Below are 16,119 nucleotides of genomic sequence, written 5' to 3'. Positions count from 1 at the left end.
AAGGAGTCCTTCTGTGAAGGAGCAGCCAGCCCAGAGCCCCCAAAGGCACCCATCCCAGCAGAAACATACAAACAGTTCAATCCCAAGGGAGAGGACAGCAATCATGGAAATGATACTTGCCTCTGTTTGTCCCAGAGTTCCAAGTTCCATATCCTACAAAAAGCAAAAGGATAATTACGTTTTACAATATAATGAGAATTTAATTCAGGAACAAACGAAGACAATACTTCCAGTGTCTGACTGGATGCAAGAGACTGAACCTGCCCTTAACTGAGGAGCCTGGAGCGTGACAGAACCACAGAAATGATCCAGGCCCCTCGCTGCCCTGGTACTCCCAACCTTCTGGGGATCTGACCATCTGCTATTCGAGGAGTCTCCCCTTCAAAACACTCTCAGCTAAGGAATTTGACTCTTACACTCCCTTAAGGAGCCAAAATGAGAAGGTTACACAACTCCTGGCTAAGCACCAATTAGAGGAAAAGGAGAGTGATTCCAGCGCCTCACACAGATTCCGCTGTATAAGAAGCTCAGCACCAAGTCCACATCCACGCTGAAGTCATGTCACTCAAAGTGCACAACAGAGCCATCTGGATGGAGTAGAGAAACTTACCACCCTAATCCTTCAAATGTCTGCCTTAACAGGAAGGGCCACCGAGTTCTTAAATTGTGTGAGCATGCTGTGCTGGAACACATCAGCCGAGAGAAGGACAAGACACAACTTCCATATGGATTATTAACTCAATATGCTCTGGAGCTTATCATAGTACATGAGAAAAATTCATTCCTTCTGGAACACAAAGCCCTTAGAACTGACAAAGTATGAAGCAGACATGCTTCCTACCCAGGGGAATCCATGAGAACAGACAACCCAACTTCCCAATGACTCTGGTGAATGCTCAGAGTCATCTCCTACTTCTGGTTCTCTCTGCCCTGAGGACAAGTCAAGCTCATTTCAGGGCAGGACCAAAGTTCAGTGAGATGGCAGCATGATGAGCGGCAAAATCCAGCCATAGCAGAGCAAGAACACACACACTGAAAAGATGAACCAGGGAAAATGAGGGACAGGTCAAGGTCCTCCTCAATACAGTGCACAAACAGAATGTGGAGGCATCAAAAACCAGCGAGGGACTTTAGATGACCACTAAGTTTAATGAATGTGAGCATAAAAAAGCTTACAAATAAAAATCCTCTTCATTTGGGAAAACCAAAGGAGAGGCTTCTCATGCATTCATTTATTCAACATCTATCATCCTGAGCACACAGAGCAGACTGGCATATCTGGGCACTGTTCAGGCCCGGGGTACTGCATGTTAAAGGAGTGAGACACTGCTAACTAGTGAGTAATAATGGATGAGTCGGAAATCATAAAAAAAGAGTGACAGATAAGAAGGCTGGCAGAGGCACACAAGGAATAAATTCACTTATCCCTGGCAACTACAAGAGACTGACCATGTGGCTGTTTGCACCAGGGAGAGTAGACACTATTCACAAAAGGAGGTGGGATTGGGAGCAGGGAGTCAAGGCAGACCCATCGGGGCTATGCTTGTGAGGCTAGAGAATATGGTCTCCTAGGGCAGTGGCCGGCAAACTGCGGCTTGGCAAACCGCGGCTTGCGAGCCACATGCGGCTCTTTGGCCCCTTGAGTGTGGCTCTTCCACAAAATACTGGCTCTTCCACAAAATACCAACTTCTGCGCATGGGTCACGAAGTTTCAATTGCACTGTACGTGCACACCCACACGTGGTATTTTGTGGAAGAGCCACACTCAAGGGGCCAAAGAGTTGCATGTGGCTCGTGAGCCATGGTTTGCCAACCATGGTCCTAGGGTTCAGCTGCTGAAGACCCACAGTTTGGAAGCACAAGGGAAGGAATCAGGAGTGGGTACTGACTCCATGAACACAAGCACAGGCTGCTCTGATGGGCTCGGACAAGCACTCTCTATGTGCTATTTGCTTCACCTGGAGCAACTGACACACTGATGGGCTCCCCAGCTGGGTCCCTTCAGAGAGAAGTCTGTCTACACCAGTGGTTCTCAACCTTGGCTGCACATTAGAATCACCTAGAAATCTTTCTAAAATCCTGATTTCTGGGCCTCATCCTCCGGAAATTCTGTTTCTTTGTTATGGAGTGGGGCCATAACATTAGTAACAAAGAAACAGAATTTCCGGAGGACGAAGCCCAGAAATCAGGATTTTAAAAAAATTCCCAGGTGATTCTAATGTGCAGCCAAGGTTGAGAACCACTGGTCTACCAGGGGTCCTCAAACTACGGCCCAAGGGCCACATGCAAATACAAATATTGTATTTGTTCCCGTTTTGTTTTTTTACTTCAAAATATGTGCAGTGTGCACTGGAATTTGTTCATAGTTTTTTTTTAAACTATAGTCCAGCCCTCCAACGGTCTGAGGGACAGTGAATTGGCCCCCTGTTTAAAAAGTTTGAGGACCCCTGGCTACACTATGGCATTTGGAGACAACTCCCCCACACACCCCAGACTTGTCCCTTCCTAAAGAACATCCAAACGCACTTTCATCCCCATAAAGGTTAAGATCATTGTTAACAAAGGGAATGTTAAGGACTTAAAAAAAAAAAAAAAAAAGGAAGGAAGAAAAAAGGAAATGGTCATAGTAAACAATACTTATAGAGCAAAAACAAATACTCAGTGAAATATCTCATTTAGGCATCAAAAAATCTATTAAGGCCCTGGCCGGTTTGGCTCAGCAGATAGAGTGTCAGCCTACGGACCGAAGGGTCCCAGGTTCTATTCCAGTCAAGGGCACATGCCTGGGTTGTGGGCTTGGTCCTATGTGTAGGAGGCAGCCGATCAATGATTCTCTCTCATCACTGATCTTTCTATCTCTCTCTTCCTCTCCCTTCTTCTCTAAAATCAATAAAAATATATTTTAAAAAAAAATCTATTAAGCTTTTTGTAGCACAAGGAAATGTGCTACAGTAAAAATAAATAAATAAAGCAGGATACATAATTCTATCCACCTATAATTCAACTACCTAAGATAGGTATGCTGACAAATGTTAAACATTAAAATGGTGGGATCTTAGTTGATTGTTTCTCAAAATGTTATTTAAATGATGTTACACTAGCCCTGGCTGGTTTGGCTCAGTGGATAGAGTGTTGGCCTGTGGACTGAAGGGTCCCGGGTTCAATTCCAGTCGGGAGCACATGCCCGGGTTGCGGGCTCGATCCCCAGTGGGGGGCGTGCAGGAGGCGGCCAATCAATGATTCTCTTCATTGATGTTTCTATCTCTCTCTCCCTCTCCTTTCCTCTCTGAAATCAATAAAAATATAAATGTTGTTACACTATTCTTGCAATTTAAGCCAGAAGGAAAAATAAAACTGTCTCCATACTTTCACAATGTTGATTATCTACATTTAAAAAAATCTCAAGCAATTTACAAACATTACTAGAATAAGTGAATTTTGCAAGGTTTGCTACAGTCAATATTCAAAAAAAAAATTGCCCAATTTCTACATTTTAGCAATGAATAACTGAAAATTTTAAAACTACTACTTACCTTAGCACTAAGAAATACTTCTTAAGTGTAAACATAACAAAATATGTAAAGGATCTGTGTCTTGGACACTACTGTGTCTAGAACACTAATGAAAGAAATCTAAGGTTTAAATAAATGAGTAATAAGGGTCAGAAAATTTAATATTGTTAAGATGTTAATTCTCCCAAACTAATATGTAGATTCAAGACCATCCACTCAAAATCTCATAAGGTATTTTTATAGAAATGGATAAACTGACCCTAAAATTTATATGCAAAAGTAAAGGAAATAAAATATCCAAGTCAATTCTGGAAAAACAAGACATACTATACAGTAAACAAGAGTGTGGTATTGGAGGCAATTTAGACATACAAATCAACAGAACAGAATCAGAGTCCAGTTACAGACCCACACATATATTCTGATTTTCAACAAAAATAAACAATCTTCAGCCATACTGAACACCTTGTAGAAATATTAACTCAAAATGGATCACAAAATAAATGGAAAACATAAAACTATGGAAGGCTACTCAAGACTGAACATCATCAGTCTGCTAGCAGAGGTGGGTCTCTGGAGGCTTTCAGTCTTTGCCTGATCTAGCTAGTCAGAAACAGCATTTGACACTGTCCTGCACTAGAGATTGGGAGGCATAGCAGATCTACCTAATACACAGTTACAAACCCAAACAGGAAGGCAAAAGGGAGAGAAAAATACCATTCCCAAATGAAAGAACAAGAGGATTCTTCAGAAGAGCTAAGTGAAATGGAGATAAGAAATTTTTTTAAAAAAATATATTTTATTGATTTTTTACAGAGAAGAAGGGAGAGGGATAGTTAGAAACATCAATGAGAGAAGAGAGATCGATCAGCTGCCTCCTGCACACCCACCAGTGGGGACGTGCCCGCAACCAAGACACATGCCCCCGACCGGAACCGAACCCGGAACCCCTGAGTCCGCAGGCCGACGCTCTATCCACTGAGCCAAACCGGTTTGGCTGGAGATAAGAAATTTATCAGACATAGAGTTCGGAATAATGATGGCAAAGATGCTCAATGCATGAGAAAATACATAGCAACTATGAAGAATGACATGGCACTAATAAAAAACACAGTGGAAGGAATACACAGCAGATTAAGGGAAGATGAGAACAGAGCAATAAATTAGAAAACAGGGTAGAAAAAAATCTCTCAATCAGAGAACCAAAAAGAAAAAAAAAAAGAAAAAACCAGGAGGATAATTTAAGAGAACTGTGGGACAACATGAAATGTAACAATATTTGCATAATAGGTGTGCCAGAAGGAGAAGTAAGTGAGCAAGGGATAGAGAATGTGTTTGAAAAAATTATGGCGGAAGTGCCTGCTGAAAGAAAAAGTCCAGGAGGCACAGAGAGTACCAAGCAAGAAGAACCCACACAGGCCCATACCCAGACACATCTATACTAATAAAAGGGTAATATGCTAATTAGATCGGATAGACTGGACGTCTTCTGGATGTCCTTCTGGACAAAGCCACGGTGGTGGGGGCCAAGGCAGAGGTGGTTAGGGGCGATCAGGCCAGCAGGGGAGAGCAGTTAGAAGGGATCAGGCCAGCAGGGGAGAGCAGTTGGGGGGGGATCAGGCCGGCAGGGGAGCAGTTAGGGGTGATCAGGCCAGCGGGGGAGAGCAGTTAGGAGCAACCAGGTAGGCAGGCAGGTGAGCAGTTAGTTAGGAGCCAGTGGTCCCAGATTGGCAGCGGGATGTCCAACTGCTGGTTTAAACTGCCGGTGTAGGGGGCAGCCAATCCATGATTCTCTCTCATCATTGATGTTTCTATCTCTCTCTCCCTCTCCCTTCCTCTCTGAAATCAATAAAAATATATTTTAAAAAAAAACACCACGAACTTTGCTTTTAAAAAAAGAAATGCTAACAGGACTGCTGTAATGAGAACAAAGAGAAAGAGAAACAGGCATACAGAATTAAAATGGCAATAAATAAGTATCTATCTATAATAATAAAAGCATAATATACTAATTAGACCAGATGAAGCCAAGGCTGCAAGGGAAGCCTGGGTCCCAGGTGCCTGCAGGTGGCCAGAGGGAAGCCAGTGCTGGCAGCCGGGGGGAGTAAGGTCTACTCTTGCACAAATTTTGTGCATTGGGCCTCTAGTTAATAATATCCTTAAAGGTAAATGGATTAAATGTTCCAATCAAAAGATATAGGGTAGCTGCTTGGCTATAAAAACATGACCCAGTTATATGCTGTCTACAAGAGACCCACCTCAGAACAGAACTTCACAGGGGAGTTTTACCAAACATTCTAAGAAGAACTAACACTTATATTCCTCAAACTATTCCAGAAAATCAAGAGGAAACCTCAGAACAAAAGTCTCACACAGGATGAGAGTGAAGGGATGGAAAAAAATTTTCCATGCAAATGGAAAAAAAAAAAAAGCTGGGGTGGCAATACTCATGTCTGACAAAATAGACTTCAAAATGAAGGCCATCAAAGGGATAACACAGGTCACTACATAATACTAAACAAATCAATCCAACAAGAGAATATAACCCTGGTAAATATATATGCACCCCATACAGGAGCACCTAAATATATAAAAAACTTCTAGAGGATTTTAAGGGGGAGATCAACAACAATACAATCATAGTGGGGGAATTTAACACCCTGCTGACTTCACTGGATAAATCTTCCGGACAAAAAATTAACAGTGACTCTAAATGACACATTGGATCAGATGGATTTACTTGACATTTATAGAACATTTCACCCCAAAGCTGAAGAATATACATTCTTCTCAAGTGCACATGGTCATTCACGATAGACCACACGTTAGGTTGCAAAACAAGTTTCTGTAAGTTCAAGAGGACTGAAAAGGATATCAAGCATCTTCTCAGATCACAATGGAATGAAATAGAAATCAACTACGGTAAAAAAACATTCAAAAACATGGAAGCTAAATGGCATGTTACTAAACAATAAATGGGTTACCAATGAGATCAAGAAAGAAATCAAAAACTTCCTGGAAGCAAATGAAAATAAACACACAACAACCCAAAATCTGTGGGACATAGCAAAAGCAGTCTTGAGAGGTAAGTTCATAACGCTACAGGCCTACCTCAAAAAACAAGAAAAATTAATAATAAGCTATTTAACCCTACAACTGAAAGAATTAGAGAAAAACAAAAGCCCAGATTAAGTAGAAAAATGGAAATAATAAAGATTAGAGAGAAATAAATTACATAGAGGCTAAAAAACAATACAAAAAAAAATCTATGAAACCAAGAGTTGGTTCTTTGAAAAGATAAAGTTGCCAAAACCGGTTTGGCTCAGTGGATAGAGCGTCGGCCTGCGGACTGAAGGGTCCCAGGTTCGATTCCGGTCAAGGGCATGTACCTGGGTTGCGGGCACCTCCCCAGTAGGAGATGTGCAGGAGGCAGCTGATCGATGTTTCTCTCTCATCGATGTTTCTAACTCTCTGTCTCTCTCCCTTCCTCTCTGTAAAAAATCAATAAAATATATTAAAAAAAAAAAAGAAAAGATAAAGTTGATGAACTGTGAGCCAGACTCATCAAGAAACAAAGAGAAAGGACCCAAATAAATAAATTTAGAAATGAAAGTGGAGAAGTAACAACTAACACCACAGAAATACAAAGGATTATAAGAAAATACTATGAATAACTATATGCCAACAAGCTGGACAATGTAGATGAATGGATAAATTTCTAGAAAAATACAAACTCCCAAAATTGAATCAGGAAGAATCAGAAAACCTGAATAGGCCAATAACAACTGATAAAATAGAAGCATTAATTACCCCCCAACCCCACCCCCTGCAAACAAAAGCCAGGGTCTGGATGGCTTCACAGGGGAGTTTTACCAAACATTCTAAGAAGAACTAACACTTATATTCCTCAAACTATTCCAGAAAATCCAAGAGGAAAGAAAGAACACTTCCAAGCTCTTTTTATAAGGCCAGCATTATCCTAACTCCAAAACCAGATAAAGACACTACAAAGAAAGAGAAATACAGGCCAGTATCGCTGATTAACATAGATATTAAAATCCTCAACAAAATATTAGCAAACTGGATTCAGCAATAAATAAAAAAGATCATACACCATGACCAAGTGAGATTTATTCCAGGGGTTCAGGGCTGGTACAATATTCGCAAATCAATAAATGTGATACATTACATAAACACGTTGAAAGACAAAAGTCACATGATCATACCAAGAGATGAAGAAAAAGCATTCAACAAAACCCAACATCCATTTTTGATAAAAACTCTCAGCAAAGTGGGAATAGAGGAATATCTCAACATAATAAAGGCCATATATGACAAACCTACAGTGAACATCATACTGAATGGGCAAAATTTAAAACCATTCTCCCCAAGAACAAGACAGAGATGTCCCCTTTCACCACTCTTATGAACACAGTACTTGAAGTCCTAGCCATAGCAATCAAACAAGAAGAAATAAAAGTCATCCAAATTGAAAAGGAGGAAGTAAAGATCTCATTATTTGCAGATGACATGATATTATACATAGAAAATCTAAGGCTCCACCAAAAATCTACTAGATTTAATATATGAATTCGCCCTAACCGGTTTGGCTCAGTGGATAGAGCATCGGCCTGCGGACTCAAGGGTCCCAGGTTCAATTCCGGTCAAGGGCATGTACCTTGGCTGCGGGCACATCCCCACTGGGAAGTGTGCAGGAGGCAGCTGATCGATGTTTCTCTCTCATTGATGCTTCTAACTCTCTATCCCTCTCCCTTCCTCTCCGTAAAAAATCAATAAAATATATTAAAAAATAAATAAATAAAATAAATGAATTCAACAATATAGCAGGATACAAAATTAACACCGAAAAATCGATGGCTTTTTTAAAAAATATATATTTTATTGATTTTTTACAGAGAGGAAGGGAGAGGGATAGAGAGCTAGAAACATCAATGAGCGAGATCGATCAGCTACCTCCTGCAGAACTCCCACTGGGGTGTGCCCGCAACCAAGGTACATGCCCTTGTCCGGAACCGAACCCGGGACCCTTCAGTCCGCAGGCCGACGCTCTATCCACTGAGCCAAACCGGTTGGCAATCGATGGCTTTTTTATACACCACTAATGAAAGAGAAACTCAACAAACAATCCCATTTACCATTGCAACAAAAAATTAAGACAGTTAGGAATAAACTTAACCAAGGAAGTTAGACTTGTACTTGGAAAACTACATGAGGTTGAAAAAAGAGATGGAACATATAAACACATGGAAGAATATACCATGTTCATGGATTGGTAGAATTAACATCATTTAAAATTTTCATACTACCCAAGGCAATCTACAGATTCAATGCAATCCCTATTAAAATACCAACAGCATATTTCACAGACCTAGAACAAATATTCCAAAAATTTATATGGAACCAAAAAAGACACCAAATAGCCGCAGGGAGTGGGGACAGGCTAGGAGTGAATGGGGGAGAGAGGGGACATATGTAATACTTTCAACAATAAAGATTTTTATAAAACAACATAAAACTATGAAGCACCTAAAGAAAACTTAGGGCTCTGGACAGTGTGGGTTGGTTGGTTGGAGCATCACCCCATGCACCAGAAGATTCACAGTCAAGGGCACATACCTAAGTTGCAGGTTCAATCCCAGGTTGGGGCTTGTTGGGAGGCAACCGATAAATGTGTCTCTTTCATACTGATGTTTTTCCTTCTCTCTCTCCCTTCCTCCCTCCCTCTCTCTTTTTAAAAAAAAATATATTTTTATTGATTTCAGAGAGGAAGGGAGAGTGTGATGACCCATGTTCTGCGTGGTTCAGGGTTTTGGATCTGCAGAAGGGCCGCACAAATGACAGAGATGAGACAAGAAATAATTTGGAAATATTGGGGGCCAGGCGGGAAGCCCAACACAAAGGGAAGGACTTCCACTCGTGCCCAGGCCTTGCCAATCTTTTATTAAATTTTGGATACACATCTAGCCCTTAGTCAGGCAGGTAACTGCGGTAACAGACAATCTTAAAGGTCAGTAAATATTAGAAAGATTTATTCTGAGACTATTTGGTCAGGAAATTGCTTGAGCCACCACTGTCTGGACTAAACAATCAGTGCATAGCTCTGGCCCTTGCCAGGGCTCAAAGTTCATCAGCGTTCCGGGCTCCTTGTTTACACTTCTCTGATAGTGAAGACAATGGGTGGCTTCCTACAGGAGAGGGGAGAGAGAGATAGAAACATCAATGATGAGAGAGAATCATTGATTGGCTGCCTCTTGCATGCCCCCTACTGGGGATTGAGCCCGCAACCTGAGCATGTGCCCTTAACCAGAACTGAACCTGGGACCTTTTAGTCTACAGGCCGACACTCTATCCACTGAGCCATATCAGCTAGGGCCTTCCTCCCTCTCTTTAAAAAACAAAAACAAAAAAAAACTAGTTTTGCCCTGGCCAGTGTGGCTCAGTTGTTTGTCATACCATGCACTGAAAGGTGCCTGTTCAATTCCAATCAAGACACATACCCAGGTTTTGGGTTTGATCCCCAGTCACGGTACATACAGGATGCAATCATTGATGTTCTCTCTCACATCGATGTTTATGTCTCTCTCTCCCCCTCACTAAAATAAATAAAAACATATTTAAAAAAAGAAAAAACTTAGAAGAAAATATTTGTAACATTGGGTTAGGCATAAATTTCTTAGATACCATAAATTTCTTGTGATTCCAAAATCACAATCTATTAAAGACTGATAACTTGGACTTCATCAAAATGAAGAACTTGTATTCTTCAAAAGACATTGATAAGAGAATAAAGAGACAAGCCACAGTTTGGTAGAAAATATTTGCAAATGGCACCTTATAAAATGCTTATACCCAGAACATGTAAACCAGAGGGAAAACAATTCAAAAAAGATGTGCAATTTGATACTATGTTGTTGTTTTTTAAACTAGTTTATTATATTAAGCTACTTAGTATTTATATAGAATCTCCTTTTTGAAGTATAAATATTTTTGTTTGTTTGTTTTAATATATTTTATTGATTTTTTACAGAGAGGAAGGGAGAGGAATAGAGAGTTAGAAACATCGATCAGCTGCCTCCTGCACACTCCCTACTGGGGATGTGCCCACAACCAAGGTACATGCCCTTGACCAGAATCGAACCTGTGACCTTTCAGTCCGCAGGCCGACGCTCTATCCACTGAGCCAAACCGGTCAGGGCAATTTGGTACTATGTTTGGATAAAAGGAGTGAGCCAAGGAGGGCAGGAGAGGGAAGCCATGCAAACCAACTTTTTCCTCATTTATGACATACCTGCAGGGACTAGCTGCTAATACTTCAGGTAGCTTACTTATGTGCATTTACTCTGTGACTCCTGAGGAACTGTCACCATGCAGGCTCGGTCTTTCCCCAGACCTTAGTAGTAAAACAAACTACCCATCTCAGCCACCAAGACTTTATCCTTAGTAATTCCAGAGAGGGTTCTCTGTCAACAGACACTTACCGTCAGAGAACTCCATGTGGAAAGACCAGCTCTCTCCGTGGTTACAGCTGCCGAAGCTTGCTGACAGAATATCTACGGACCCTGTTGGCTGACTACTTCTGAATTAAACTTAGTGTGTCTGTCCACATTTGAGAAATCAACCAGAGATTTTCCCTCAACCATATATGCGAGGAACTGCCTGGCTTGAAATGGCCTGACATCGTTGAAAGCTCACTAGATTCAGACAGGCAGCCTCTCTGGCACAAGTGGACCCATACACTACTTTGCGGCTAAGTTAATGGCTTGGTTTCTGTTCATTCCAATCCTTTTGACTTTGATTAGCCACTTCCCTTCCCAGACCCTCAAGAAGATTTTCTGAAGCCAGAGGTTTGTCACAGACTTCTAGCAAAATGTTAAAGGGTCAAAGGAACCAATCATTCCCAGCCCCAAGATTTCCAACTTGTTCAATAACACAGGCATCTCTCCCATAATTGCCTCCAAGGGGGGAGTGCCAGCTACACACGCCACCCCACCATTTCATACAAGTTTGGATTTAGAAAAGCAAGACAGGGAGACATCAAGGTCAAAGGCACTAACAAGACACCAGATTGCTCTGGTACTAGGAGAAGGCAGAGCACTCACCCTCTGGTTCCCAGGGGCCCACACTTACCATAATCACAGGTGGGCTGAACACTGGAGTCTGAGTACGTTGACTGCAAAGTGGTTTCAGATCCCTGGACAAAGCCTAAACATATGCACAGCATGGTTAGTTTCCCCAAACAAGCCATCGCCAATGACCTAAAACTACCCTTTAATATAGACAGGCAGGCCCTCCCCGCACTGGAAAGCCTAAACTCTAGCTTCTGAACACTTTAATTACAGCCCAGAACATATTAACCAATGGAAAGGCAGGCTATGTTTAACTTGCTACACCAGAAGAATTGGATACAAATTTTCAAATACTTTAAACCAGTAACTCAAATGAGTACCCAAATTACCATTCAGCTAAATGAGAAAATACTTGTATCAAACATCTAAGCACTGATTATTGCAGGTGGACCACCTTCAATTCAAACAAGGACAGAGTTATTTTTGAACAACGTTTAGACAAATAATACCCTTCCCCAAATCTAAAACCAAAACTGTTTTGTATTTTTAGTTTTCTAATAAAACTGTACACATTACAATTACCTCTTAAATGTAATTACTTAAGTTATAGCATGTTTACATGGAACAAATATTACATATAATATACATATTATTTCCCATTTTCTCAACTCTCAAACTATTTCACACCTTAAAATAAATTAGTACTAAGCAAGGAAAGCTTGAATCTCTACCAGAAATACTGCTCTTAAATGCTTATTGTAACAGACTATGATGAGTCCTAATACTATCTTTAAAACTAGGTTGAAAAAAAATTTTTTTAATGATTTACCCATAACACTGAAATTATGACAGATACCATAAGAGGCAATATTTGCCTACTCCCATCAGAGCCAACTCATGCCCTAAAAATAAAAACCTGCACCTCCAATAACAAAAGCATACATCAAGTGCCTTTCTGGGGTGAGCATTCACATATTTGTTGATGGTTTTTCTAGTTCATCTCTTAAAGAGCCCCAGCAACAAAGATAACAGCAACAGCAGCCAACACTGACCAAGTATTTTCCCCGAAGGGTGCTAAGAGCTTTCTCTGCATTCTTTCATTTTGTCCTCACCACAGCCAACACAGGGGTCAGGGCCAAGATCCCTTACCCTGCGATCCACAGGACAAAAAGGTCTGCAAAACAAGTGTTCTCCTCAAATGTGGAACAACACTCATTTGGGGGCAAAAATGACCTGTGAGGACAATTATGGTCTTTCTTTACCCCACACCCTGGTGTGGGGGTTGTGGAATGTCCTCTCAAGCTAGAATTTTGCAAAAATGACTGAATATGGCCGAAACCGGTTTGGCTCAGTGGATAGAGCGTCGGCCTGCGGACTGAAGGGTCCCAGGTTCAATTCCGGTCAAGGGCATGTACCTGGGTTGCGGACACATCCCCAGTGGGAGATGTGCAGGAGGCAGCTGATCGATGTTTCTCTCTCATCAATGTTTCTAACTCTCTATCTCTCTCCCTTCCTCTCCGTAAAAAATCAATAAAATATATAAAAAAATAAAAATAAAAATAAAAATAAATGACTGAATATGACTTCTGAGACTTCCATCTTGTTCTCCCTTAGATCATTCACTCAAGGGAAAACTAGCCACCATGTTGTGCCAGTGGTTCTCAACCTTCCTAACGCCGCGACCCTTTAATACAGTTCCTCATGTTGTGGTGACCCCCAACCATAAAATTATTTTCGTTGCTACTTCATAACTGTAATGTTGCTACTGTTATGAATCGTCATGTAAATATCTGACATGCAGGGTGTATTTTCATTGTTCGCGACCCACAGGTTGAGAACCGCTGCTAGTAGGGCTGTGGAGAGGTCCACCTGGTGAGGAACCAACAGCCGGCATCAACCTAAACAGCCATGAGAGTTTAAGTCGCCTGGGAGGTGAGTCCTTCAGCACAGTCAAGCCTTGAGACAACTACAGTCCAGACTAACATAAAACATGTAACCTCATGAGATCCCAAGCCAGAACCATCCAGCGACACTATTTGTGTATTCCTCACACACAATAACTGTGAGATAATAAAGGTTCCTATTAGAAAAATGGTATCATGTAAGACCTGATTCTGGATTTTTCTACCCTATGTTTCCATTGCTTTCATCTTTCCTCTCAGTGCCAGAGAAAATGACTCCTTTCCCAAGTACACACAAACTAAGTTCAAAAGCTGGACAAGTATCAGATAGATAAATTATTTTAATCACATTCTATAAGTAAGAGGGGTAACATTTGCTTAGGCCTCCAGAACTTCTCCTTAAGGGCAAAATAGTTGTCTGAGATATGATTAAAATGCCTTTGACTTTAGTGGTCAGCTTTTTAAAAGTGAAAAACGTAACCCAGAATCAGAGCCTCGAGATGGGGAGGTAAAATTCAGATGTGGCCATTAGTGACCTCTCCAACTCAGTGTCCTTGTCTACAAACGTCAACGCTCCGTGTTTAAGTTCCCCACGGCACCTAATCACTCGTGTTCTGGTTTCTTCAGCAGGCTTGACCCTCACCACACAGAACTGTCTTCCAGGTCACAATAAGATCTGGTGGAAAAGATTACATCTAAATTACAGAGATGTCAGTAACAACCCTACTGACTTTCCTCCTGAACCAGGAAAGCCACCGAAATGCCAGGGCAGGGTGGCCCAATCCTGGCATCACTGACTTCCAAGCCAGCTAATGCGGGGTGGCGGGGTGGCGGGGCGTCTTGGGCGGTGCACGATGCTTAGCAGCACTCCTGGTCTCTACACACCGGATGACAGGAGCACCCTCCCACCAGACATGACAACCAAAAACATATCCAGATGCTGCCAAATGTCCCCTGGGCGGTAGAATCGGCCCTGGATGAGAACCGCTGGGCCAAGGGATGGCTGCTCGGGGTTCTTGCCAAGCTCCCGGCCTGGGTGCCAGAGGAGGGAGGCCCGGCAACACCTCCTTGCCAGGCCAACATAAAGCAGCCTACAAAGGAGCCCCAGAGGCTCAGGTTCCATTCTGAGCCCCCAACATTCCACAGCAGAATGCTGGTTACCAGGCAACCACACATGCTCAGCCTAATACTCCCCTCCAAGGGGAAGGCCTAGCCCGTGGCTCCTGGTTGAGCAGCCTCGGTGGTTACCACCAGGACACACGCAGCTGTCCCGTTCATCCACGGATGATGTACAATTGCCGTGCCAGCGCATCACAGCCCCCCTCAGATCTCAGCACCCACCCTCCCTTTTGCTCAAGGCCCACTGGCCTCCCTGGCAGAACATCTAAGGAGCCGAGCACCTCCTAGCGGCTAGGACCTAGCCCCTGGGCCAGATATTCTTAATTCCCGTCCTCTATTCTGGCTTCTGCTCAAATGTCACCTCTTTAGCGGTGTCCAAGCACCCCACCTAATGGAACAACTCCCTGGGTACTGCCCACCCCAGGATATAGCCCACATTCATTTGTTTGCTTGGGGTGGTCTGCCCCGCCCTGTGAGCTGCTTGAGGAATTCTTGCCGTATTCCAGCTGCCTATTCAGCACCTGACACGATGATCTGACAGATGGTGAATGAATTACCATGGAAATGAGCCGTTCCAGGCAAGGCTCAAGCTCAGGCCCTCAGGACCCAAGGTACCCTGCTCAGTGCAAACCTCCCAAATGTCTACTCCTCGCTCCGGGGCTGGAGCCTCTCCCAGCCCGGGGCTGGCAAGGGGCAAGAGGAGCTGCGACATCTTACAGGGACACGGAGCGTGGGGGGTTGGGGAGCCGGTGAGGCAATGGCGACGGCAGCCGAGCCCGCTGACGGATCGCAAGGGCCGAAGCCCGAGAAAGGGCGACCAGAGGCTGCGAGGTCCGAAAAGGCCAGGCTAGGGGCGGAGGTGGTGGGAGAAAAGACCTCGGGCCCCGAGGCCGCCCGCGGGCACAGGCGACGGAAGCCAAAATCTCGGCGACCGAGAGCCGGAGCGCGAGGGTGTAAGCCAGAGCACCGAGGAGCCGAAGCTCGAGGGGCGCGAACCTGAGAGGACCCGTCCGCGGCGCCATTTTGCGACCGCAGAGAGAGCGGTATCCAGGCGCCGGGGGAGGCGCGGGCGGGCCCGGCGCGGCCTTGGCACGTCCCCGTCCCTCCCCACCCGGGCCTGACTCCCGACCCTGCCGGGCTCACCTGTGTAGCTCATGGCAGCGGCGTACACTGCGCCTGAAAACTCCGGCAAATGCGCCGCACGTCAGACGCGGAGATTGCCGTGACAATCCCCCGGGCTCTTTCTACATATAACGGAGCCCCGCCTCCCGACCGCATTGGCTCACGGCCGGCTCCGACTTCACGTCTATTAGGCCACGATACTGTCTATTCCAGGGTTTCCTCATACCAATGGCTGAGGCTGTTGCCAATCTCATGAGAGTCCCGCCCTGCTCCCGCCTTCCGTTATTTCAAGCCTGCGGTGATTGGCTAAAAATAACCTGTAGAGTTCGAAGGGGCGGAGCTATGCGCTACGGAAAGACCCGAGGCTCAAGGGCGGCC

At 43.6% G+C, this 16,119-nt stretch overlaps 1 protein-coding gene across 1 annotated transcript in view; it reads right to left on the bottom strand.

Annotated features, from left to right (window-relative positions):
• The window catches only part of AKAP8L (A-kinase anchoring protein 8 like), a 33,928-nt gene extending 18,048 nt beyond the window's left edge, over positions 1-15,880 (bottom strand). The window contains exons 1-3 of the mRNA XM_081091398.1: positions 15,763-15,880; positions 11,661-11,735; positions 121-153 (exon numbers count right to left, since the gene is read on the bottom strand). Of these exons, the coding sequence (XP_080947524.1) occupies positions 121-153; positions 11,661-11,735; positions 15,763-15,775 (121 nt within the window). The 5' untranslated portion in view covers positions 15,776-15,880. The remainder of the gene's footprint in view (positions 1-120; positions 154-11,660; positions 11,736-15,762) is intronic.
• Positions 15,881-16,119: the final 239 nt, after the last annotated feature.

Source organism: Myotis nattereri, assembly GCF_964212035.1.
Source record: "Myotis nattereri genome assembly, chromosome: 5".
In the NCBI taxonomy this organism is placed as follows: Eukaryota; Metazoa; Chordata; class Mammalia; order Chiroptera; family Vespertilionidae; genus Myotis; species Myotis nattereri.
Note: the sequence above shows the minus strand (reverse complement) of the source record. Positions and strands in the feature narration are given on the sequence as shown.